At 38.4% G+C, this 26,860-nt stretch overlaps 1 protein-coding gene across 1 annotated transcript; it reads left to right on the top strand.

Annotated features, from left to right (window-relative positions):
• The first annotated feature begins 1,186 nt into the window (after positions 1 to 1,186).
• LOC127655146 (homeobox protein engrailed-1-B-like) lies at positions 1,187 to 7,608 on the top strand. Its single transcript, XM_052142789.1, has 2 exons — positions 1,187 to 1,851; positions 3,557 to 7,608. The coding sequence occupies exons 1-2, from the start codon at positions 1,410 to 1,412 to the stop codon at positions 3,922 to 3,924; spliced, it is 810 nt and encodes a 269-aa protein (XP_051998749.1). The 5' UTR covers positions 1,187 to 1,409; the 3' UTR covers positions 3,925 to 7,608.
• The last annotated feature ends 19,252 nt before the right edge of the window (positions 7,609 to 26,860 follow it).

The raw sequence follows: 26,860 nt of genomic DNA, 5'->3' as shown, positions 1-26,860 counted from the left end.
CATCGTAACTTAAGTAGTTCTTGAAAATGCTCATAGATTTATGAGTGTTCTGGAGTAATTGTACAGCGCTAAGAGCATCATATAGCTCTCAGCATTATATTTTTGAAAAAAATGTAGCGAGGTAAATTACAAATTATTGTAAATACAATGAAATAATAAATATACTAAAATATAATGAATCCCCAAATTCTCATTACCGAAACGCTTCGGGATGTTTTACGACCTACTTTTCCTATTGTTTTCAATGAAGATTGTCATTACCATAACAAATTATTCTTATTTTTATTATTTTTAAGGCAGTAGGCTATGATGTATAAATAGCCTACTTTACAATGAAATAATATGCCATTTTTTATGTTGTTGGAAAAGCTACTTAACATGTAATTAAATAATTTCACAGTGAAAAAAAAAAATCTTACTGGCAAAATGTAATATTTCTTTCTTCTGATTCAGATTTTATAAGAATCACCCATTTCCTTCACTGAAAACTCTAGTAAGTTCATTGCACTCATTTGATGGGGTAAACTCGTTCCCTCAATTCATTTGAGTAATGGGGTCTCCCAAGCTTAAGTATTTCAGTTCTGTTAACTTTAACTAGAAGAGTGAACTTAAGTATTGTAAATTGAGTGCATGCAGGTATACTTAACTCAGATTTGCTATTTAATTATTATAAATATAATAATAAAAATATTATTGTTTCTACTGTTGTTAATAATTTTAATTGAAAAACAATAGCACAGCTCAAATACAGATCATAACTGATTCTAGGTCAGTCATTAAATTAACTTAATTCTCCACAACATGCACTGTATCGGCACTTCAGCTGCACGTGCACAAGGAGAACTGAGATGGTGCTAACATGGTCCAACTTGACCAAAGCGACACATATTGCACTAATGGTGACAATTTGAATTATCTTCTTGCGAGTCGCAACCCTTAAACGGAGAGAGGCTTTGAGGGGGTTAAGGGACATAGTTCAGCTACAGTGCGAGCGAAATCTTTGATCCGTTTGATATCCAAGAGCACAGTAGGCATTTGACGCTGACACGTTTGACACCGTTTCTTTTTCATGCATAGGTTCCCCACTCATGGGTGTGATCTGATGCGTTTCCGGTTAGAGTGGTGGCGCACAAGTAGAGTTTCGGAAAAAGAGGTGTCAACTGTGGACGGGCAATGCAGAGGGTCTACGTACAAAAGCTGTTATGCGCTGTCAGTTCTTTCAAAACACGGACATTGAGACGGAACGCCACTGCCTGTTCACAAGCAGACTTCTAACATGTTCTCACTTTCACGGTAAATGGGCGCTTTGTTATGAATACGTAGATAACGTTTCCATGACTTCTGTTAAATTCGGAATCGAGTAAGTTTCAGTCCAACCAGTGAAACGAATATCAAAGAGCAACGCTGTTATGGATCAGAGCGAAGATGACAACGTTTCTTTATCTCCAAGACTGCCCTCTCCATCTCTGTTCCCGGCTGCGCACCACATGCACAGAACCACTCATTTTTTCATCGACAACATCCTTAGACCGGACTTTGGCCGCAAAAGGGAGCAGGGTCCAGGCGTACACACGTCACGTTGTCTTTCTTTCCCCAGCACCCCTTGTTCGGATTCCAACTGCAGCGCCAACAGCATTTCTTCTTCAGCCTCCTCCACCGTCTCATCCCCAGCCAGCAAGAGACATTCCCAAGTAGACGATGGGGTTAATGCACCACTTTTTGGGGTTGTCCTGGCACCACCCGTTGCTTTGAATAGTCCAGGTGAAACACCCGCGCCCAGTAAGGATACCCGAGAGCATTTGTGGCCCGCGTGGGTTTATTGCACAAGATATTCTGACCGGCCCTCATCTGGTAAGGCAACTGGTAACAATTAAAAATGGTTAATTCCTTTTGTGGCTTAAACTAAATCAGCTTAATGCAATATGTATAAATTAAAATGATTGACTGAAGCAGATTGACTTTTACACAATTTCTCATTGGACGCAGTAAAGTTGGAAAAGTTTAGGCAATAAAAAGTTTTGTCATGGCATTAATAAAATGTGTTTTATCAATATAAAACTTGTATAAAAGTTCTCAAAGACTGGAGCACGTTAGTCACAATTCAGCACACTTGATACGGGTAGCACTGGGAATTGCATTTATCAAAATGAGAATGTCTCTAATTTCTTTGGCTTTGGTTAATTTCAGTCGTTGAAATAAGTTTAAATTTGTTTCGAAGAGAAATGTATAAAGGTGCTTTTACACGACATACCACATTCACCATTAAATTGCCCAAAGTTTTTGTGAACTTGATTTTGGTTGACGATATGATCCATTGTAGGCCTACTTTAATTACATTATATATTTTCATTGTTCCATCTATAAAATATGTAAATGTATGCAGTACAGAATATCTAGATAAGCAACAATACGAACAGCTAATAGGCTATATCTTTAAAAATCTCTTTCATAATTGTGCTTATTGTTTTTAATCCTTTGCTTAATGCATCCTAAACGTCTGCAAGACGTGTAAACAACAACAACAACAACAAAATAGCTGCATAAGCGTGTAATAAATTACCAAACACAAATACTAAATTTTGTATTATTGACCTCAGTAGAACGGGCCAATGTTTTAGATTTATACTGTCTATCGCTGCTTTGCATTTGATTCAAACGCCATTAAGCCATACCGACTATTTATTATTTAAGTTATTTTACCTTAGGCCTACTAATTTTCTAAAAATATTATAAAATAAATCGGATTTTCTTCAGGTTTTTACCAATCAGTGAACCAATTCGTTTATTTTATTTCCTGAGAAATGTTTAATACATAAATATATATATATATATATATATATATATATATATATATATATATATATATATATATATATATATATATATAACTATTTTTATGATAAAGTCGCCTCCAATCATTTATTTTCAGCCAGTTAACGGGATATTTAGCTTATGTCTCTTATGAAATTCTATTTTTTTAAGCCAAGCGCAGGAGCATTGGACGTCAAACAAAAAATGTAATGTAGCCTAATAATTATTTTATATAATATTTCTATGCTTCGTTAGCCCCTTTGGATGTGCTTTAACCTGTTTCAAAACAGTATAGCTACAGATTTTTATTTGCGCAACACTGTAATAAAACAATAATAATAATAACGACAGCAATAATGATAACGCATATTCAAAATATAGAAATGGGTAGGCCTATAATCATGTTTTACTGCGTAGAGATTTAAACAATTTGGAGATTTTTTTGAAAAAACGAGACCCTTTACTTAACTGTATCGTTGGCCTCCTTGAAATTTTAAACGAGTAGGCCTAATATTGTTAATAATAATACTTTAAATAATAACAATTTTACTGTTGTAAATTTAACACGTCTGTTAACGAGTTCATAAAGAAGTAGTTATTTTGATGTTTATTTCCAATGGTGTTGCACACCGACACAACAATTCGACACGGCAGTGCACTTATGTGAGTGTAATCCAAAACGGCTTTGATGTTTAATGAGATGGTTGATATTCAGGGATTCGTCTCATTGTTGTTTCCACACAAGGCCCGAGGACCCGGAAATTAAAAAAGAAGAAAAACGACAGTGAGGATAAACGACCCAGAACGGCGTTCACAGCTGAGCAGCTCCAAAGACTGAAGGCTGCGTTTCAGGCCAGTCGGTATATCACGGAGCAGCGCCGGCAGATTCTAGCGCACGAACTCAATTTGAACGAGTTGCAGATTAAAATCTGGTTCCAGAATAAACGCGCGAAAATCAAGAAAACCTACGGATTAAAGAACGGCCTCGCGCTGCAGCTGATGGCCCAGGGACTGTACAACCATTCCACCAACACCATTCAAGAGAAAGAAGACGTCAACTTGCAGAGAGAGAGTGAATGGAAAGAGAGAGAAACGGGAAAACTGCGTAAATGATCAGATTGTTAAAAGGAACTGTTTCTTGGCCATTGAAATTACCGGATCATCCTTTATGGGCGAAACGAGCGGGAGAATTTCTTTAAAATGGAATATAAATATTTTTTCTATTGAACTGAAATGAATAAACGATTGCCTACATGAAAACGTTTAGGCCTAATTTTGAATTTGGTATTAAAATTAAGACGGCTTAGATTTTTTTAGTTGTTTGATATAATAGGTGTTTTTTATCAGTCAAACAACGAAACGAATTTTCCTCGGAATCCTATTTTAATTTTGTTCATTTCTTCGTGCCAAAGATGTTATTAGGTGAAAGTATTCAGTTTACAATGAGATGTCGAGTTTTTATGACTTGGAAACATTGTCATATTTTGACTATTGACAATGTTTTTTTCTTCTTCTTCATTTTTTATTCGACTTGGGATAATGGGAGACTTGCATATCTGATATCAGATGTTATTCTTTACTAATTATTTAATGATATAATAAATAAACCATTTTATACCTGCAAGCCTGTATTTTTCCCGATATAATGTTATTGTGCCTTGTGGTTTCTGTCTACATCGTAAAATATGCTATTCTTTATTTACATCAGAGATGGACCTAGTAGCCTTACCCAAAGCATCAAACAGTAATTTTGTTTCGCCAGATTACAGAATACAGTTAAAAAGAATCTACAAACATTTCTCGCAACGCAAAAAAAAATCACCTCACACAGACGTTTAACGTTAAAATGTTTTTTACGAGTAAATAAAAACTTTTTTAATGCAAACATTTTTGCAGATTAATATGTAATTAATTACAACTAATTAATAACAGATTCGTTCGAACTAAGTCATATACCCTCTTTCCGAACCCAAATATCTTTTTTATTTTGTTTATTTTGTATTTTATTTTAAACAAATAAAATAAAAAATAAATAAAATAAAAAAGATAGGGAGACGAGGAAAACATGGTGCACAAAATTAAATAAATTCTTGCATATTTTGAAACTGTGAAGTATAAAATACTAATGATGATAATAAATAGCACATATTATTTTTTAACAATACCAGCTGAATTAAGTGGAATCTTTATCGGTGATTCACGCGGCTCTGTGGTGCCTTTCCCAGAAGCATCGTTACCCAACAATGGTCGCAAGTTTCATTATTACCAACATGGTTCAACGATTTTGCGTTTCCCGAACAGTAGCTCGAGATCTCCACCTGTAGTTAGAAGCAGTTCATTGATATTAATGTGATTGATTCCGCTGCAGCTGGGGTGTGTTCTATTCAGAGTTATCACCATCCACTCTGAGACCTTTGAAAGGCTTGAAGTTATGGTGCTCAAAGTTATTTTTATTGGAAATTCAGATTGAAATGAGCTTCCAGTGTGACTCACAATTATTCTCCCTTCGAAGTGCCCTCCTCCTAAGGCATTATTTATGATGTTTGGAAAGCATGATTGGCTTCGTTTCCGTGTAGAAAAGGTGAGTTATTTTATTTTTTACAACCGAATATCTTTGGTACAGCATTTTCCAAAGAGAAATTTCACATATGGCTATATATGTAAAACATAATATGCTTGTTAATGGCCTTCACTGATAAAAAACGTTACCGTTATGTACATTATAACGTACTCTTGAGTATAGTGTGAGAAAACGCTGTGTAAAATTAATTAATTTACATATTTCAAAATATTACACTTTCAAATATGTAAAACATAATTTCCCAAATCACAGTGTAATTTTATATAGCCAATATGCCCAAATAAATGAACAATAATTGTTGAAATATGCATGTATGACCATATATCTGATTTCTGTATGGGATAACATGTGTAAGTGGTTTTGTGTTTATTGTGAGGTGAAGTAGAATAGAATATGGAATATTCTCAATAGGCTTTGTATACTTCTTAGGCTTTCAATAAATGTTTGCAGGGGGAAAACATAGACCAAGGTAGAAAATTACACAAAAATGTCTATTAACACAAGTTGTCAGTCAGATGAAATAAAACTAAATTGTACTGAAAATTTAAAAAGTAACCAAACATTCTGAGTTAAATGTTCTCTGAGTTCTGCTCCTGCAGGATGCATTCTGCCTTGGTTTGGGCTCAGTGGATCATCTTCATACATAGCAGCAGCATCTTCATCATCATTAGCACAAGCATGACCACCTCTTGCTCCTTAGGATGTTGAACACATTTCCGTGACTGCAATGTTGTGACTGGATTTTTTTAATAGTTTTGGGGAAAGTCAGCATGGTGTTCATAAGCTGTAACAGCAAATATGTTACTGCTTTCACAGACATGCTGAGCTTCAGTCCATCAACAACCACCTCCATAAAATGTCCCACAGCACAATAATGCAGTGCAGCTAAGAACTGCACTGCTGGACTTAAGGCGTAATTTCTTCTTGTGGCCTTCTGAAGGTGTTGTTTCACAACCTGCAGCAATTCAAGGATCTTAGTCCTTGGAATCCAAAATTTTCTTATGATGTCATCATCAGATAGAGAGTCAAGGGGGGACACATTTGTCCTTATGTGGGCATTTATATACACTACCTGACTTCTGCGTCACCTTCTGTGCTCAAGCTGTGGGATTCTTTGTAAAGCCATCATTGTTGAGCATTTGATACAGATAGATACTGTGTTTATTTGGAGAGTCATTAATACACCTGCTACTGATGCATCTTGAAACACCATGGTGGCTAATAATCATCAAATTAACTAGCAAAATGTTGGTGTTTCATCAATTATTTGTGACAGTAATAGGGCACAGTTTAATTTGATTATCAAATTATTGTATTCATCTGTTAATGGGCTTTTGGTTTTAAAATAGCCTGCTTTCATGCTGTTTTTTTTTTTCCTTTTCTTTTTTTTCTTCAAAGTTTTCATGCTGTGGCTTGGGAAAATGAGAAGTACTGAGAATTGTCTGAGGATTTAAAAAAGGAATTTGTTTGTGTCATGTTTGGCTTATATTATAATGACTATTATCTTGTGTATTGAGAAAAACTTTACATAGCCAGCTTTATTTACTTGACTGTTGTAGTGTATGTGATGGAGTGTCATCATTGCAAAAAAATAAAGGTTTGTATTTCATTCCATTCATAGGATTCTTATATATATAATATAATATATTAATGACGATATTCTGGAAGTTGATAATGAAGTAATGACACGATTCACACAATAATTGCTTACATTTGATCTGGCATTCCAATGCTACTGTGATGCACCAAGTCACAAGTATCACCTATTATGTGCTCATTTCTAAATGTTAAACTACTAGATGAGTTCCCAGTGTATTAGAAAACACTAATTTAAAACACATGTTAAAAAATGATGGAGTAGTAAAATAATATATTATATTTAAATTCAGATTGTGAAAGGTTTCAGCTTCTCTGTCACTGAAAAGCAACTACAAAGTTAGTTGCCATGCAGCTCCACACAGCTTCACCAGAGCCCCATTTGCCAGACCCAGTCTGTACCTTTCACTCCATATATATTTCATTCTATATTGTACATTGTGTCAAGAATAAAAGTGGTTATTGGTTTTTGAAAAGTGTGCATTTGTATGAGCTCAATTGCCCCGGAGGTAAGAGGGAAATCCCACTATTGCAGCTCAATGCTGCGAGAGGTCACAAAGAAAACAAACACACCAGCAACAGAGGAGCATGTGAAAATAAAGCAAAACAACAGAAGTAGTATTCAGATGCCATGTTCATTATTTACAGCAGTGTCAATAGTGAAATAACATTGCTGTGGAGCTGCTTACTTACCGAACCGCTTGTATACTGTATTAATGATTGCACGACTTACAACGTGCAAACGTAAATGTCTATTTGTATCTCAAGCAGTTTTTTCACAATAAATGGCTTTCTGTCCATGGAAATGAGCTGTTAGAATTTGATATCCATTCAATCTCTGCAGAAGTTATTACTCCACCCCCTGAGTAATATCATTAATGACAGCTACAACCATGGCCAAAAGTATTGTCAGTGACATACATTTTGTGTTTTCGCAAGTTTTCTCTGCTTCAGTTGTTGTGGTGTTGATTCACATTGTTTATGGGTTATTGTGCAGAGTGATCAGATGCATTTTAAATCATTGCAAAAAGCTTCATTGGCCAAAAAAAACTTTAACATTTTAAAAACTCATATTTCACAGTTTTTTTGTCCCTGGCAGAAAATGACCAGCTAACAACATTTGACTAATCATATCAGCAGCACCTGGGAAAGTGTGAATGAGTACAGTTGTAATCACTCTGTCATTCTGATTGGATTATAAGAGCAGACTGATTGCTATAAAAGGAGGGAAGAAGTGCTTCCAATCATGTACTTGTTCGCACTGTTTACCTCTAAAGAAAGATGTGCGGCCATCATCGCTTTGCATCAAAATGGCCTCACATGCAAGGAAATTGTTGCAAAGAATATTGCACCTGAAAGAACCATTTACCGGATCATCAAGAACTTCAAGGAGAGAGGACTTCAGGACTTCCCAGAGTGCCCAGCAAGCACCAGGACTGTGGAATCGTGTCACCACCAGTGCAGAGCTTGCTCAATATTGGCAGCAGGTTGGCGTGAGTGCATCTGCACGTACAGTGAGGTGAAGACTTTTCGGCAATGGCCTGGTTTCAAGAAGGGCAGCAAAGAAGCCAATACTCTCCAAGACAAATATCAACGACAGACTGAAATTCTGCAGGAAGTACAAGGATTGGACAACAGAAGACTGGTGCAAAGTTATTTTCTCTGATGAAGCGCCCTTCTGACTGTTTGGGACATCTGGAAAATCGATAGTCCGGAGAAGAAAAGGTGAACGCTACCATGAGTCCTGTGTCGTGCCAACAGTGAGGCATCCTGTGACCATCCGTTTGTGTGTGGTTACTTTTCATGCAAGGGAGTGGGCCCTCTCACAATTCTGCCCAAAAACACTGCCATGAATAAAGAATGATATCAAAACGTCCTGCAAGAGCAAATTCTCATAACGATCAAGGAGCAATTTGGTGATGATCCATGCATTTTCCAGCATGATGGAGCACCATGTCACAAGGCAAGAGTGATAATGGAGTGGCTCAGAGATCATTACATTGGAATTTTGGATCTGTGGCCAGACAACTCCCCAGATCTTAATCCCATAGAGAACCTGTGGTCAATCCTCAAAAGGTGAATGAAACAGCAGAAGCCCACAAATTGTGATCAAATCCGAACACTAATATGGCATGAATGGATCACCATCAGTCAGGATTTGGTCCAGAAGCTGATATCCAGCATGCCAGAGCGAATTGCAGAGGTTATGAAGAACAGGGGTCAACACTGTAAATATTGACTCTTTGCATATATTTAATGTTTTTGAAAAATAAAAGACTTAAAAACTTATGAAATGCTTATCATTGTTTTCCAGTATACCATAGAAACAGGTGAAAAAATTATCTACAAATACTGAAGCAGCAAACTTTGCAAAACAATACTTTTGGCCACAGCTGTACATTGTTGAAACGACATGGTTTGAAAGATGGATGTGCGACATTTATTAGGGTTTCGGGAAACACTCGTGAGTTAGTTTCTCTAACGATGCATCATATTATCATGGCTAAGCAGTGAGTTACGTCCTTGTATGGGAAACGCACCCTGAGGCTGAGCAGTAGCTGAGTGACTGTTTCGGTGGTGTGTTGTGGGCATGCTGTGGCTCTTGTGACCGATTAATCAAGTCAAAGATGACAGAGAACCGTGATCACAGTATCCTGATGGCAATCACCGCTTCTTTCTTTTCTGAAGCTCTCTCCTCGGAGCAACATTTTACCGTGGCATTTCATCTGACATACAGAATGTGAGTGGTTGGATTCGTGGTTTTCTCACACCCCCATCTCCACCTTTATGGCCCTCAACACAAGACGCGTCCGGGCAGGCTCGGAGTCGGTTGAATGTGGTAACTGTCAAGTTCAAAAGCGAGTTAAATGTCATTAAGATCTTGGTCTGCAAATCGACGTATTTCTCAAGTTCTGGAAACCACACAAGAAATATCTTTCAAACTATAAATTAGAGATAATAAAGTAATGCTATGTGCATGGCGTGTAGGCCAATTACTTATATGAGGGTTCTTTTGTAATGCCTTTAGTAAGTCCTTTGTAAAGGCCCAAATCGTCACAGAAAGTAAATAATTATCTAAATAATGCGCTTAGCCATCATGAATACTCAGATGCTGGAAAAATGTATCTGCAGCATTCCGACACGAATTAGAAAAGAAATTGAGACTGTGTTGCGGGATGTTGTTCGCAATCAATCACTGTTAAAACGCTTAAGGTTTCTGTGTTCAACAGCCATGCCAAAATTTGCCAAAGCTGTGCTGAGTGAACAGAAACAGGAAAACAAGCTTTTGACCAAAATGGGTGGGGGTGGGGGTAATGGATATATTATAAATAAACGATGGTTATAGGATAAATAAATGTTTTATGTAGATGGAAACTCTGTCCCGCAACGTTGTTGGCTGTAGTGAAAGTCGTAGGAATTTAAACGAGTGCAGTCACACAATATCATACAATACAAATTAGCCAAATTTAGAAATATTGTTTGAATACTGACGAGTGTGTTGGCCCTGATGAGTTACCTGACGCGGGCTTTTTGTGTCGTCGTCAGGAGTGAGCAGTTATTAGCGCGGACCAATTGGATGATTTATTTGGTGAAATAAGGTTTGTGCCACTGTTTTTATCTATACTATCATTACTGTTCACTAGAAAATGCAAAGATACCATTCCATAATCAGAATTGGACACCTCATTTGATATCAGCTGTTACTCTAGTTTCATGAGCGTTGGCTTTTCTAGTCTGTAATGCCCACTGGAACCTGAATAGTTAGCCTATGTTTTTTTAGTAATGCAAAAGTCTCCTTTCGGTGACATTTGCCATTTTGAATCCAAAATACAGATTTGTATGTTATGTGTAATGAAAGTTCCACTTTTTGAAATAAATTACGAAAAAAAATGAGCTTTTCCACGATATCATTTTTTTTTTTTTTTAGATGGACCTGCATATCACCTACATGATTCATTTAGTTCATTCCCTGTATCACCCTCGGACGCGAGCGGTGAGTTGCTGATACGAAGGCCGTTCCACATCACTCGCGTCACTGGCTTCTGGGCTTCAACACGCCGCTCTACACAAGTGTCATGCGGAGCTTCGTCCAAGTCCAACACATGTAGGTCCTAAAGCGTTGGTGTGTACGGGAAACACTGAAATCGTATTTGAGTTTAGAGTAGGAAAAAGTCAGGGACAAAAATAAGGTTCTATTAATCTGAATTTCTTTCAGATCTGAAAGATTTAGAGTAAGAAAGAATTATTGATCTGTTTCTCAACCACATCTATCATATCACTTTTGAAGACTTTAGCACTGGAGTCATATGGATTACTTTCATGCTGTCCTTATGTACTTTTTGGAGCTTTACATTTCTGACCACTATTCACTTGCATAGAATGGACTAAACAGAGCTGAGATATTCTGAACAAAAACAAATAATTTTAGAACCAGAAGAAAAGCATACACATCTGGGATGTGGGTGATTAAATTAGTTTATGTTTTTATTTTTTTGGGTGAACTATCATTTTATTAATACAATGGGTGTTTAATGTTTTTAATGCCTAGTGTATTTAACACTGTTTTAAATTTTACTTTATTGTTCTACATGCTGTTTATTAAAATGTTTGTAAAATAGTTTAAATGTACTACTTATTGTAGTTATTTATATTCATCCAAAATAAAGGAGCTACCATGTGTACGCAATTGTTTATGGTGTGATTTATTTTACAATATATTTTAAGGATAAAACAATCTGAAAATATTAATGAGATCAAATTAATCCAGCATTCCTGTCAAAATGAGCCAGCATTGGTGTTGAATAAATAATACATTTGCGGGGTTAGCATCTCATCTGTTTGTGTAGTCCTCTGATGTCACACAGATATAATATTTTTGCAGTGGATCTCTAGTGGTTTTGTTTGTTGGTTTCAAACACACATAATTCGACTCATCTTAAATGTGTGACCATGCTCTAAATTTTGTTACCGTTTCCATTTTTACAGTTTTATGAATTGTTCTGTTTCATAATTGTATTACTGTTAGCCAAAAATGGCAATAAATTGCCTATAATAGCCTACATTTAAAATGGATTGTGGAAGATGGCCTATTTGTATAATCCCAAATCAGTTAATAATCAGCAGTAGGCCAATCTCATTATGAATTTACCCCATATAGTAACAACATGCTTCATAAATATTTTTTACCCAAGACTTTAAGTTATGTACACCATTTAAAAATAAACCTACCATGAGAATATTTTGTTTACGAAGTATAACAACTAACCCCGGACGTATTTTAGGAAGAAAAAATATATTCCTTTGAATAATTTGATTGCTGAATTTCATTGCACATACGATGCCCTGCTATTACAAAAATATTTAAAAATATTTAAATTTTAATTTAAAGGATAGAAATCGAATTGATATTAACAAAGATAACATGCACTGCTGGAGAAAACAAGCATTTGTGCAGATACAACAAATGTAACAAAAACAGCCCGGTCAAAACTATTTCTAGAGACATTATGAACACCGAAGTGCACTTTTTGTGTATTCACTCGCTTAGTAAATTATCTCTGTAATTTGTGCTGAAGCAAGCTCTACAGCTACTCACATTGCTTACAAACAGCTGACTGTGTGTGTGTGTTGTGTGTAGATCTGAGAATGCTGGAGTGTGTAGTGGGGGTTCTTTAGAGGAACACAAGGATTTTACAAGGATTATAAGTTCAACGGCATTATTCAACCATCACATTCATGAATTAATTTGGGGGGCTTTGAGGAGAGAGGATACACTTCTAGCATTTGACAAACGCGAGTTTTTGGTAAAGAAGTGAACACAATAAGATTCACACTGGGATACATTTCTGCAAGGCTCAACTTGTATTTTGAAGGTTTTCTTCTCGAGACCAATGTTTTGCATAAACATCAGGTTAGGACAAGTTGTCATATTGGCATATAGGGGCAAGGTGTCACATGTGTTTATATGTTGCTATTTTATATGCATCCCTATATGAAATTTGATATGTAGCTTATCCAGCAGTGCATTTTGATAATTTTGTATGGTATCTTTTCCGTTTTTTGCTGTTTAATTAATTATTAATTACAAAGTTGTACTATTTAAAATGAGCTAAAAATGCAATTAATAAGCCTATACAATTGTTGATACAAATAGCCTGTGTTGTTAAAGTTGGCATTTGGCTATTTCGTATTTCCTGCTCATTGTTCCTTTCTTGGCATAATCTAATTCACTGGTCACCGGATCTTCTACGTCATTTATAAAAGACACAACAGTGAACAAAACTAACCGTTTTTCACTCTGTTTTATCCAACAGTCTTATTTTTTGTTTTGTGATATATATTTTTTGGGGTTGACTGGGACAAGAGCCTGCTTTAACACAGTAAACCTGTTTTGAAGTAGGCATACACCACAAAGTCGATTTGAATTTTTGTTTTGTGTATAGCCGGTGCCTAATTAAGCATAATTGGTGTAATATTGGGTATGTTACCCTGCTCATAATACACAGTTATTTCTAGATTTCCGCTGGTATTCCTGTGCAGAGCTCGGACCCCGGATGACTCCAGGGACAAAGATTCCGTGGGGGATGGGGGGAGGTAACCCCCCATAATCAAAACAAGCAAGTACAAACCCCCATTATTTATAATCAATGGAAACATGTAAATGCTTCACACTGACTGAATACAAGCGAACAAACTCTAGAAGGAGCATTATACCATCTTTCTTAAACGGCGGGTACAGTATTTGCCTATTTTTCTCAATGGCCTTACAACCTAGCATGTCCCACAATGTTAAATTTAAGTGGACAAATGAATAATTACAACAAATGCAATTTTATTCCTTAAAGTTCCTTAAAAAATCCCTAATAAGTTAGCAGAACTCACAAATTTTAAGTTAATAGGCTATACTCCCAAGTTTAAGTAAATGGAAGTTTCAGTTTTTGATTTTGTACTACAAATGCATTTTAATTGCTCTTAACTTGAAACATTGAGTTCGCTATCTCATTTATTTTAATGGCACTTAACTTTAAATTGAACTCTTTGGCTGAACTTAATATTACCATGTAAGCCTAACGTAAAAACTTCAAATAGAGGATATACCTAACAGTGAATGCTACAGTTGCATGCTAAATGCATGTCAATTGGAAATAATATGCTTTGATTAGCATAGCTATTGCTCTATAATGCAATGTATTGTTGAAAGACTTTATTTTGTACCTGTCCTCATTCTAAGCTCAAGCTCCACTATTCACCATAATGGTGACCCCCAAAATATGACAGACCAGAAACTCTTCAAATAACACAACAAAAACATGAAATATTACCAACTCTCCCACTTTACATTAATCTTGCACAAAGACACATTAAATAACACTTAATTTGAACATTTACCTTGTCGAGTGCCATGCAAAGCATGCTGGGAAATAGAAATCCCCTGCCCAGATTTAGTTTAAAGTTTAGATTGAAAGAGACAATTTTCATTAAACTCAAAACAATAAAACAATTCAGGTTACTTAAAATGTGTCAGTTTCATGAACTCAAAAGAAAGATAAAAGTTCTAAATACTCACAAAAGTTCATTTATTTGAACTAATGTATATTATTTTATTTTTCCCTTCTCAAAACATTATTGTCTCAGGACTGTCTATTCATACAGTAACCTGTGACAGCAGCGAGTAAGATACACAGAAACAGTCAATCAGATTCACTTCCTACATCAAAGAAATAGTGTCCAGCACAGCCTGCCTCTAAGCAAGTCAAACCGAAATATTGGCTACAGACACACTAAATGAGAATTAATAGTGAAGACATAACTATTGCATGCTGACGTGAACACATATTGTCAACTCTAAGGTTAAAGGTGCCCTCAGTAATTTTTTTAATATGAGATCTTGGACTTACACTGACACCTAGCGGCTTGGATACAGCATAATTTTAAATCAATAGTTTTCCAGTTTAGAAATGTATTTATTCACAGTCAGCCATGATGACTTTAATCAATGAGTGAAAGTGTGCAATAACAGGACGGTTACTGAGATAAAGAGAGTAGTATTCGGCTGGTGTGACTCCCCATGTGTGGACCCTCTCCATGTAGAATAAAACATCTTTTAAGGTTACTGATATGACTGGAGTCTTTATTTTAATGTGAGTGCACATGATTTCCTACATATATTGCAAAATTACAATTCATTTTCAATGAGGAAAAAGTTACTGAGTGCTCCTTTAACATGGACAGAAAGAAATCTTTTTTCAAGATGTTGCTTCAGTCAAATTGGGTGTCAGGGGGTTTGTTTGGCAGTTTGACATGACAAATGATCTACAGTCATAGAAACTGTTATTGCATTAATTATTGTAAAAGCAATATGGAAATGTTTGTCAAAAACACACAATAACTGCTCATAGCACAAATAAAGTCTGATAACAGTTCAAATAAGATTTTTAATACTGTATGTTCCATTAACTTTAAAAGACTCAATCCTTAGAAAATAAACCAGTGGTGAAGGCTCTTTACATTTTAGTTTTATTCTTTATATTCAATGCATAGTTATTAGTTGATATGGTGCTAATGCACAAGCAAATAAATAAATAAATACAATCCATTCATCAAGTATAAGTATGTATGATCAGTAACAAAACAAACAGAAGGGAGATCATAGCAGATAGGGGGAAATTACTCTAAAATGCAGGAAACGAGACTAATCACAGGGTGACTTTTTAAAAGAGGAAACGTGGTCATATATAAGACAAGTGAAAGAGACAGGAAGAGCTTCATTTATATTATATTCATTTGAACCAGCACTCTGTACATCACAGAAGGTCTCATTACAGATGGAGAACAATCTGATGTGACAGCAGTATAACACAGCACCGGACAACTATGTAGGGTATAATTATATGCCTTATCATTCATTGAATACTTATCTAGATGTTTCCTAAAAGTCATTTTAAAGAGTTACAAAAACCCAACATACTACAACACAACATTGGCAAAAATGACACACAAAAAAAGAAAGAAAAAAACTGGCCATTGTTGCAGTTTGATATTAAACATGCAATTCATATAATCAAAACAATCACATCCTCAACTGCAACACTGCTACGATGACTAAATATTCATAGGTGATATCTTTCATTCTATACAGGACGTCTGGATATTTAAATCTTCTTTAATAAAACCTGTATCAGAGCAAATGTTCTGTGCCCCCTGTTTTTTGTCAAAAAATTCAGCACAGGAAACATATTATAGCAATTTTTAGTGCATGCCAATCAATGGTCTCCGCCCCCTGCCTTAACACACATCACATCTGTATAGACTACAGTAAGATTCATTCTTTGACTTCCACTACCGATGAAGAGCAGACCGGCTCTAAATTGTAGTGTGTGCATGTCTGCAGGATGTCAATATGCTGTCAGTAGGCACCTATTATTATTATTTCTCCGGCCAGACAGAGTGAGAGCGGACATATGGCCTCAAATCACACAGACAGAGATGAGCCAGCCAAGTGCAGACAAGACTAGGCTCAGGATAGCAGTAATAAATCTTGGACTGGGAATGGCTATGACAGTTCAGATGCTATCAGCCAGTCAGTGGTCAGTCGTAACTAACAATGAGCAAGACAGGTATAATCCATAATACAGACATACACACTCATTATAACATTCACTTACACACATACACTTTGATTTGGACTATATCTGTGGAAATGTAGGAAAATAGAGCGAGCGAGATACAATCAGACAGATGACAGTGGTAATAAGGGCTCAGTGACACGAAACAGAGAAAACCCTTAGGCTATCAAACACACACTGGGATGAACTTGCTTAAACTGAGCATAATAATTCACCTGTTATTACCTGACATAAAATTCATGAGCGATTATGTAAAAATATAAATAATAAAAAAATTAATTCATTGTTTTACTGTCATCAGTTGATATATGTGTGCGAGAGATAAGGATATGAGAGCACATACTCTCTGACCTTCTGATCGGTGCTAAAAGGATCTGGAGAGAGGAGGGTAATAGAACATTATGGGATCACTCGCCTCATTAGCTCAGAGGGACACATGTAAGGCTGTTGCCAAGGAAACAGTAACTGCACAGTGTATGATGAATCAGATCTAATATATATTATTATAAAATAATATATACTACAGTATATATACTCCATAGGTGTTGATTTTCATCAAAACAAACAGATTTAAACTTTTTCTTCTCATTAAATGAAGGTCACATTAAAAAAACTATAGTGAAAACTATCAGTAATCTTGTCCAAGACCCAGGTTTTCAATATGAAACTATAAAAATCCATATAAAAAAAAAAATTAAAGGTAAAGTTCACCCAAAAGAAATCACCCTCTCAGATGTGTAACAATTTTGTCTTCTGCTGAACACAAATGAAGATTTTTATAAGAATATTTCAGCTCTGTGGGCCCATACAACACAAATTAATGGTGATCAAAACTTTAAAAGTCTAAAAAGCATGTAAAAGCAGCATATAATTAATTCATAAGACTCCAGTGGTTAAATCTATATATTCAGAAGTGATATGATAATTGTGGGTGAGAAACAGATCGATATCGAAGTCGTGTAACTTACTTTTATGCTGAATTTATGTGATTTTTTTTTTTTACATTCACTTGCATTGAATGGAACTTCAGAGCTAATATATTCTTCTAAAAATCTTCATTTGTGTTCTGCAGAAGAAGTCATCGTTCACATCTGGGATGGCATGAGGATGAGTAAATGATGAAAGAATTTAAATTGTTGGGTGAACTATTCCTTTAAGACCTGTTTAAAAACATGATAATCTAAACAAAGAGTCACATACACATAAACTGTTTCCATATTTATAGAGTGAAATGTATTTCTATACATTTTTCAGTAATTACGACTTTTCCACAATTGTGCCGTCATTTCCACCACACCAAACAATTTTGTCCCAAATATTATATTTTTTTATTTAGAGTACTTTTTTACCAAGTTGTCAAAAGTGTCAGTGCAGCTCATGCTTGAGATGAAATATGAGACAACTGATGTTTAAAAAAAATAAATAAATAAAATATAAGGTAAATTGCACGTGTGAGCAGATTATTTTATTGAGCATTATTTCCAGTCAAGCTTTAATTTTGCCAAATTATGCAGCAAGAGTGAAAATATTATCACATTTTGTGTATTTAGGATATATAAAATGTTACCTATAAAATAAGGCTTTGTAAAACAAAAAAGTTGGCCATTTTAATTTTAAAATGTCATTCCCATTACTGTTATTTCCATCACTGAATTCTATAAAACAAAATACAGAATTTGGCATTTTCATGACTTTCAGAAAAAAAGCAAAAAAAATGACACAAAGCTTGTGTGTTGCATGTATATGCGCTGTTGGACACTGTAAGTACACAAATAAAATAAAAAATTGTGTGAATGTAAAAAATGTGTCAACAAAGCTTTACTTTCTAAAGAAAACGGTGTTAAAAGTGAAGTTGAAGAAACACTTATATCCAATATGCATTATATAAACTATATGTATATTATTTATAATATAAAAAATAATGCATAATTTTTTTTATATTATATGCTATGTACATGTATATGGTTTATCATAAACATATATACATATGCCTAGCCATCATACACTTAAAGAATTTAAAAAACTACAACTACCTGATTGATCAACACTTTTACACATTCCTAACTAACCTCACAAAGTTGACAAAAAAACACCTAGTAAAAACTGTATATTCTAATTCATATATAGGTTGTAGACAATTATGCTGCAGGTATGCATGTCATCTGTGCATGTTTGTTTACTCATTGTTCATTAATGTGTATGTTAATATCTAGGAGATTTTTGTGTCTTGAAATAATAATCAATCACATTTAGATTTTAATGATTAACTGGCTATTGTATTGAGTTTAATGAGCTAATTATGAGTTTAAATTAATTGATTAACCTCTCACTCAAAATCTGTGTGCTTTGAGGAGACTCCATGTGATGTAAACACAATGTTACACCAGTTTCTCAACCTTCATTACAAGGACAGGGTCAGAAGTCAGCATGACCGAGTGCATTTGCTGCACACACACACACACACACACACACACACCACACACACACACACACACACACACACACACACACACACACCAGCCTGTCTGCTTTCATATGCTAATGAGATATACACTTATAAACTCCACTTATACTCATTCAAATAAAATGAATAACACAGGAGCACACATATAAAGATACACACAACACATACTGAACACAAATAAACTCCAAGAACCTATTTGGGACTGTTAAAAAAAATATTTAGAATATAACTGAATCTTTTTCACAATAAATAAATAAATAAATACACAACAACAACAACAACAAAATACTGAGCACTGGCTATAAATCACAGCTACAAATCTGGCCCAGATGGTTTTATTTGATTGCCAAGAATGTAGATTGGCATTGTGAGTTGTTCCTCGTCTTTCGCTCACTTCGACCTGGTGTCGAAGAAGTGACACTAGGGGTCTCTCTTGAGAGCCTCGCGCATCTCTGAACTTGAGAAAAGGCCAATGAGAAATTGGCAGACAGAATTTGCATGTCCCGCCCCCGGACATACGGGTATAAAAGCAGTTGCGATCCACCTGTGTCCTGAGAATTCTGCCACCTGGCGGGATTACCCGGTGCTCCCCTCCTAGGCCTGTAGGATAACACTCCATCCCCCGGTGGAGGGCCGGAAGGAGAATCTTCAGTTCAGTTTGTTTTCTTTGTCGCACCCCCTTCGGGCTGCGGTACCCACATTCTCAATTAAACAGCAATTTCCTCTTTCTCTGGGTCACCTGGCCCGCAAATGCCGTTCTCACGGCAACCTGGTGCCACACCTAAACAGTCCCGGCCCTCCGGACGCAGACCCCCCCGCCTCCGGACCCACGATTGCTGCCCCCCGGCCGGCCGGTTCTGACGAGTCCAGAGGACGTCTACACGGGACCTCCTCCTCAGTCACTAACCCACGCCCTGCGGAGCAAGGTAAGTGCTGCAAAGCCTCGCCAGATACGTCGAAAACGATCGTCCCTTTAGTGCCCCTCGCACAAAGCTTGGACACGTGGCTTTCACTTCCCAACCCGTCACGCTGGTTGGCTAGGACCATCCTACGCGATTCAGTTCGCGAGGCCCCCACCCCCGCCCCCTTTTGCTGGCGTCCGCTTTACCTCGGTGCACGGCAAAGACGCCAATACCCTGCGTGTGGAGATCGCGACCCTTCTACTCAAAGACGCGATAGAGCTTGTCCCTCCAGTCGAGATGAAGAAGGGTTTCTACAGCCCTTACTTCATCGTACCCAAGAAAGGCGGCAGCTTACGACCGATTTTGGACTTGCGAGTTTTCAAGCCCTGCACAAACTCCTGTTGAAAATGCTTACACAGACACATTCTAACTTGCGTCTGGCATCAAGATTGGTTCGCAGCAGTAGACCTGAAAGACGCGTACTTCCACGTCTCTATCTTGCCTCGACACCGACGGTTCGCATTCGACGGCCAGGTGTATCAGTACAAGGTCTTACCCTGCGGTATGTCCCTGTCCCCTCGTGTCTTCACGAAGGTCGCAGAGGCAGCCCTTGCCCCGCTAAGGGAAGTGGGCACCCGCATACTCTACTATATCGACGACTGGCTCATCCTGGCCCACTCTCAAGAGTTACTATGTGCCCACAGGGACCAGGTGCTCAGGCACCTCAGCCACCTAGGGCTTCAGTTCAACTGGGAAAAAAGCAAGCTCGCCCTGGTTCAGAGCATCTCTTTTCTCGGCATGGAGTTAGACTCAGTCTCAAAGACAGCGCGCCACATCAAAGAGCACGCAGTCAGTGCTGAAATGCCTCACATTGTTCAAGACAGGCACGGATGTTCCTCTAAAACATTTCCAGAGGCTCCTGGGGCATATGGAATCCTTCACGGCGGTTGCGCCACTGGGGTTGATGCATATGAGACTGCTTCAGCACTGTCTCCAGACTCGAGTCCCGAGATGGGCATGGTGCCGAGGCACACACCGTGTGTTCATCACCCCTACCTGCCGCCAGACTTTCAACCCTTGGACAGACCTCTGTTTTCTGCGGACAGGAGTCCCCATACAGCAGGTGTCCAGATGCATTATGGTCACCACAGACGCCTCCAAACAGGGTTGGTGCAAGGTCAGGGCGGATGAAGAACAAGTCACTCTGGTGGCCCCCTACTGGCCCACTCAGACTTGGTTCTAAGATCTCATGCTCCCTGCAACAGCCCCTACCTGGTGAATTCCCCTGAGGAAGGACCTTCTTCCTCAGGACAGGGCACCCTCTGGCATCCATGCCTAGATCTCTGGAACCTCCACGTATGGCCCCTGGACGGGATGCAGAATATCTAAGTGGCCTACCACCTGCCGACATAGACATGATCAACCAAGCCAGAGCTCCCTCTACCAGGCAACTTTACGCCCTGAAGTGGCGCTTGTTCACAAATTGGTGTTCTTCCTGTCTACTAGGCAGTTATGGTAGTGATATTTATGAAGTCTCCTTGCTATCCTGAGTAAAATCAGTGAACCCGGAAGTCTCTACGATGTTCTGATCCAGAGATATGTGATTTGTTACTTGGTTGCTAGGGTAACCCCTCCTTGTTGCTAGGCAGTTACCATAGTGATTGTAATCAAGTGTCTTTGCCATCCTGATTGAAATAAAGCAACCCAGAAGTCTCTACGTTTTTCTGATGCAGAGATATGTGATTTTTTACTCGGTTGCTAGGAAGTTACCACAGTGATACTTATGAAGTGTCCTTGCCATCCTGATTGAAATATATCAACTCAGAAGTCTCTACGATTTTGTGGTGCAGAGATATGTGGTTTGTTACCCGGTTGCTAGGGTACCCCCATATGGTTGCTATGCAGTTACCAAGGTAATACAATACATGGCTCCTTTCCATCCTGAGTGAAATAAGTCAACCTGGACGTCTCTACTATTTTCTGGTGCAGAGTTATGTGATTTGTTACTCGGTTGCTAGGGTAACCCCATCTGGTTGCTAGGCAGTTACCATAGTGATACTAATCATGGCTCCTTTCCATCCTGATTGAAATAAATCAACCCAGAATTCTCTGCGATTTTCTGGTGTAGAGATATGTGATTTGTTACCCGGTTGCTAGGGTACTCTGTTTAGTTGCTAGGGAGTGGCTTGGCAACTGCCATTCATGAAACTCCAAAGGCTGCTTGTAAGTATGAATGATATAAACCAACTCCCATGCCTCTGTGACATTCAGAATGGAAGATATCCCTCTATGGATTTTGGTTGCTAAGGTGCTCGACAATGGTTGCTAGGGAGGGGATAGGAAGTGTTGAGGTGATTCATGATTGGCTGTTTGCTGCCCCGAGTCAAACGAGACCACCCTTGTGTTTCTATGACACTTCTATCCGGAGATATCCCTTTGATATCTTTCATTAGAAGTCTATGGGAGTTGTTGCTAAGGTGTTCTAAATGGTTGCTAGGGCGTGGCTTGATAGCTTCACAATGATCCTGAGAGCCTGATTGGTCGTCTGTGTAAAATGAGCCCGCCCCCTTGTCTCTATGACACTGTGATCCATAGCTATGTTCAATACAAAATCCCTATGCAATTTCATTTCATGGGCCGTCCTTCACCATAGTACATCCTTCACCATAGTAAGTCAATGGGGCAACTTTGGACAGCTTTGGGCTGCTCCTGCCCCCCAGGGGTGCAACTTTGACGCCATATTGAGGTATGCTCTTACAGAGCCTGCCAGCCTCTTCAAATGTGGCAAATCACACGTTTCTGCGAAATCCTCGTTCGGAGCTGTGACTCATCAAAGTTTGTCGCAATGTTAAGTCTATGGGATTTTTTGGCCGCTTTTTTGCCCCTGGGTCAAATACCGTACCCCCGATCGCTTATAAAAGTCATAGCACACCTCTCCTCAAAAGGCCGCATGATTTGACGCCTCACTCAGGGGTGTGTGACAAAAGCTGCGGGACAAGTTACGCGCCAAACTTTTGTGTGGAAGAATAATAATAACTAGATAGGTACATTTCCTGAAGAAAATGTGAGTGGTGCTTGCCGTGGCAAAACTCGTCAAACAGCATGTTATAACTTGAAAAGAACAAAAATTATGGTCATAAATAAATCAACCCAGAAGTCTGTACAATTTTCTGGTGCAGAAATATGTGATTTGTTACTTGGTTGCTAGGGTAAGCCCATGTGGTTGCTATGCAGTTACCAAGGTAATACAATACATGGCTCCTTTCCATCCTGAGTGAAATAAGTCAACCCGGATGTCTGTAGTGTTTTCTGGTGCAGAGATATGTGATTTGTTACTCGGTTGCTAGGGTAACTCCATCTGGTTGCTAGGCAGTTACCATAGTGATACTAATCAAGTCTCCTGGCCATCCTGATTGAAATAAATCAACCCGAAGTCTCTATGTTTTTGTGATGCAGAGATATGTGATTTGTTACTCGGTTGCTAGGGTAACCCCATCTGGTTGCTAGGCAGTTACCATAGTGATACTAATCAAGTGTCCTTGCCATCCTGATTGAAATAAGTCAACCCGAAGTCTCTACGTTTTTCTGATGCAGAGATATGTGATTTGTTACTTGGTTGCTAGGGTAAGCCCATCTGGTTGCTAGGCAGTTACCATAGTGATACTAATGAAGTCTCCTTGCCATCCTGATTGAAATAAGTCAACCCGAAGTCTCTATGTTTTTGTGATGCAGAGATATGTGATTTGTTACTCGGTTGCTAGGGTAACCCCATCTGGTTGCTAGGCAGATACCATAGTGATACTAATCAAGTGTCCTTGCCATCCTGATTGAAATAAGTCAACCCGGAAGTCTCTACGCTTTTCTGATGCAGAGATATGTGATTTGTTACTCGGTTGCTAGGGTAAGCCCATCTGGTTGCTAGGCAGTTACCATAGTGATACTAATGAAGTCTCCTTGCCATCCTGATTGAAATAAGTCAACCCGAAGTCTCTATGTTTTTGTGATGCAGAGATATGTGATTTGTTACTCGGTTGCTAGGGTAAGCCCATCTGGTTGCTAGGCAGTTACCATAGTGATACTAATGAAGTGTCCTTGCCATCCTGATTGAAATAAGTCAACCCGAAGTCTCTACGCTTTTCTGATGCAGAGATATGTGATTTGTTACTCGGTTGCTAGGGTAACCCCATCTGGTTGCTAGGCAGTTAACATAGTGATACTTATCAAGTCTCCTTGCCATCCTGATTGAAATAAATCAACCCAGAAGTCTCTCTGATTTTCTGGTGCAGAGATATAGTTACTGCTAAACGGTTGCTAGGGTACTCTGTGTAGTTGCTAGGAGTGGCTTGGCAGCTGCCAATCATGAATCTCCAAAGGCTGCTTGTCAGTATGAATGATATAAACCAACTCCCATGCCTCTGTGACATTCAGAATGGAAGATATCCCTCTATGGATTTTGGTTGTTAAGGTGCTCGACAATGGTTGCTAGGGAGGGGCTAGGAAGTGTTGATGTGATGCATGATTGGCTGTTTGCTGTCCCGAGTCAAACGAGACCACCCTTGTGTTTCTATGACACTTCTATCCGGAGATATCCCTTTGATCTGTTTCAATAGAAGTCTATGGGACTTGTTGCTAAGGTGCTCTTAATGGTTGCTAGGGCGTGGCTTGATAGCTTCACAATGATCCAGAGAGACTGATTGGTTGTCTGAGTAAAATGAGCCCACCCCTCGTCTCTATGACACTGTGATCCAGAGCTATGTTCAATACAAATCCCTATGCCTTTTCATTTCATGGGCCGCCCTACACCATTATAAGTCAATTGGGGCATTTTTGGGCAGCTCCTGCCCCCAGGGTGCAACTTTTACCCCATATTGAGGTATGCTCTTACAGAGCCTGCCAGCCTCTTCAAATGTGGCAAATCACACGCTTCTACTAAATCCTCGCTTGGAGCTGTGACGCGCCAAAGTTTGTCTCAATGTTAAGTCTATGGGATTTTTCGGCCGCTTTTTGCCCCTGGGGCAAATACCGCACTCGACGCTTATAAAAGTCATAGCACACGTGTCCTCAATAGGTCGCTCGATTTGATACCTCATTCGTGGGTCTACGCCAAACGGTGCGGGACGAAGTTAGGTGTCAAGTTTTGTTAAGAGATATAAAATAAAAATAAAAACTAGATAGGTACATTTCCTGAAGAAAATGTGAGTGGTGCTTGCCGTGGCAAAACTCGCCAAACAGCATGTTGTAACTTGAAAAGAACAAAAATTATGGTCATAAATAAATCAACCCAGAAGTCTGTACGATTTTCTGGTGCAGAAATATGTGATTTGTTACTCGGTTGCTAGGGTAAGCCCGTGTGGTTGCTATGCAGTTACCAAGGTAATACAATACATGGCTCCTTTCCATCCTGAGTGAAATAAGTCAACCCGAAGTCTGTAGTGTGTTCTGGTGCAGAGATATGTGATATGTTGCTCGGTTGCTAGGGTAACTCCATCTGGTTGCTAGGCAGTTACCATAGTGATACTAATCAAGTCTCCTGGCCATCCTGATTAAAATAAATCAACCCGAAGTCTCTATGTTTTTGTGATGCAGAGATATGTGATTTTTTACTCGGTTGCTAGGGTAACCCCATCTGGTTGCTAGGCAGATACCATAGTGATACTAATCAAGTGTCCTTGCCATCCTTATTGAAATAAGTCAACCCGAAGTCTCTACGCTTTTCTGATGCAGAGATATGTGATTTGTTACTCGGTTGCTAGGGTAAGCCCATCTGGTTGCTAGGCAGTTACCATAGTGATACTAATGAAGTCTCCTTGCCATCCTGATTGAAATAAGTCAACCCGAAGTCTCTATGTTTTTGTGATGCAGAGATATGTGATTTTTTACTCGGTTGCTAGGGTAACCCCATCTGGTTGCTAGGCAGATACCATAGTGATACTAATCAAGTGTCCTTGCCATCCTTATTGAAATAAGTCAACCCGAAGTCTCTACGCTTTTCTGATGCAGAGATATGTGATTTGTTACTCGGTTGCTAGGGTAAGCCCATCTGGTTGCTAGGCAGTTACCATAGTGATACTAATGAAGTCTCCTTGCCATCCTGATTGAAGTAAGTCAACCCGAAGTCTCTATGTTTTTGTGATGCAGAGATATGTGATTTGTTACTCGGTTGCTAGGGTAAGCCCATCTGGTTGCTAGGCAGTTACCATAGTGATACTAATGAAGTGTCCTTGCCATCCTGATTGAAATAAGTCAACCCGAAGTCTCTACGCTTTTCTGATGCAGAGATATGTGATTTGTTACTCGGTTGCTAGGGTAACCCCATCTGGTTGCTAGGCAGTTAACATAGTGATACTTATCAAGTCTCCTTGCCATCCTGATTGAAATAAATCAACCCAGAAGTCTCTCTGATTTTCTGGTGCAGAGATATAGTTACTGCTAAACGGTTGCTAGGGTACTCTGTGTAGTTGCTAGGAGTGGCTTGGCAGCTGCCAATCATGAATCTCCAAAGGCTGCTTGTCAGTATGAATGATATAAACCAACTCCCATGCCTCTGTGACATTCAGAATGGAAGATATCCCTCTATGGATTTTGGTTGTTAAGGTGCTCGACAATGGTTGCTAGGGAGGGGCTAGGAAGTGTTGAAGTGATGCATGATTGGCTGTTTGCTGTCCCGAGTCAAACGAGACCACCCTTGTGTTTCTATGACACTTCTATCCGGAGATATCCCTTTGATCTTTTTTCAATAGAAGTCTATGGGACTTGTTGCTAAGGTGCTCTTAATGGTTGCTAGGGCGTGGCTTGATAGCTTCACAATGATCCAGAGAGACTGATTGGTTGTCTGAGTAAAATGAGCCCACCCCTCGCCTCTATGACACTGTGATCCAGA

This window comes from Xyrauchen texanus, chromosome 14, assembly GCF_025860055.1.
Source record: "Xyrauchen texanus isolate HMW12.3.18 chromosome 14, RBS_HiC_50CHRs, whole genome shotgun sequence".
Taxonomy (NCBI): Eukaryota; Metazoa; Chordata; class Actinopteri; order Cypriniformes; family Catostomidae; genus Xyrauchen; species Xyrauchen texanus.
This window is presented reverse-complemented; position numbering and strand designations above follow the sequence as displayed.

Coding starts and splice junctions, on each gene's coding strand:
- LOC127655146 (XM_052142789.1), top strand. CDS start 1,410: ATGGATCAGAGCGAAGATGACAACGTTTCTTTATCTCCAAGACTGCCC. Junction 1,852..3,556: donor TTCTGACCGGCCCTCATCTG/GTAAGGCAACTG, acceptor TTTCCACACAAG/GCCCGAGGACCCGGAAATTA.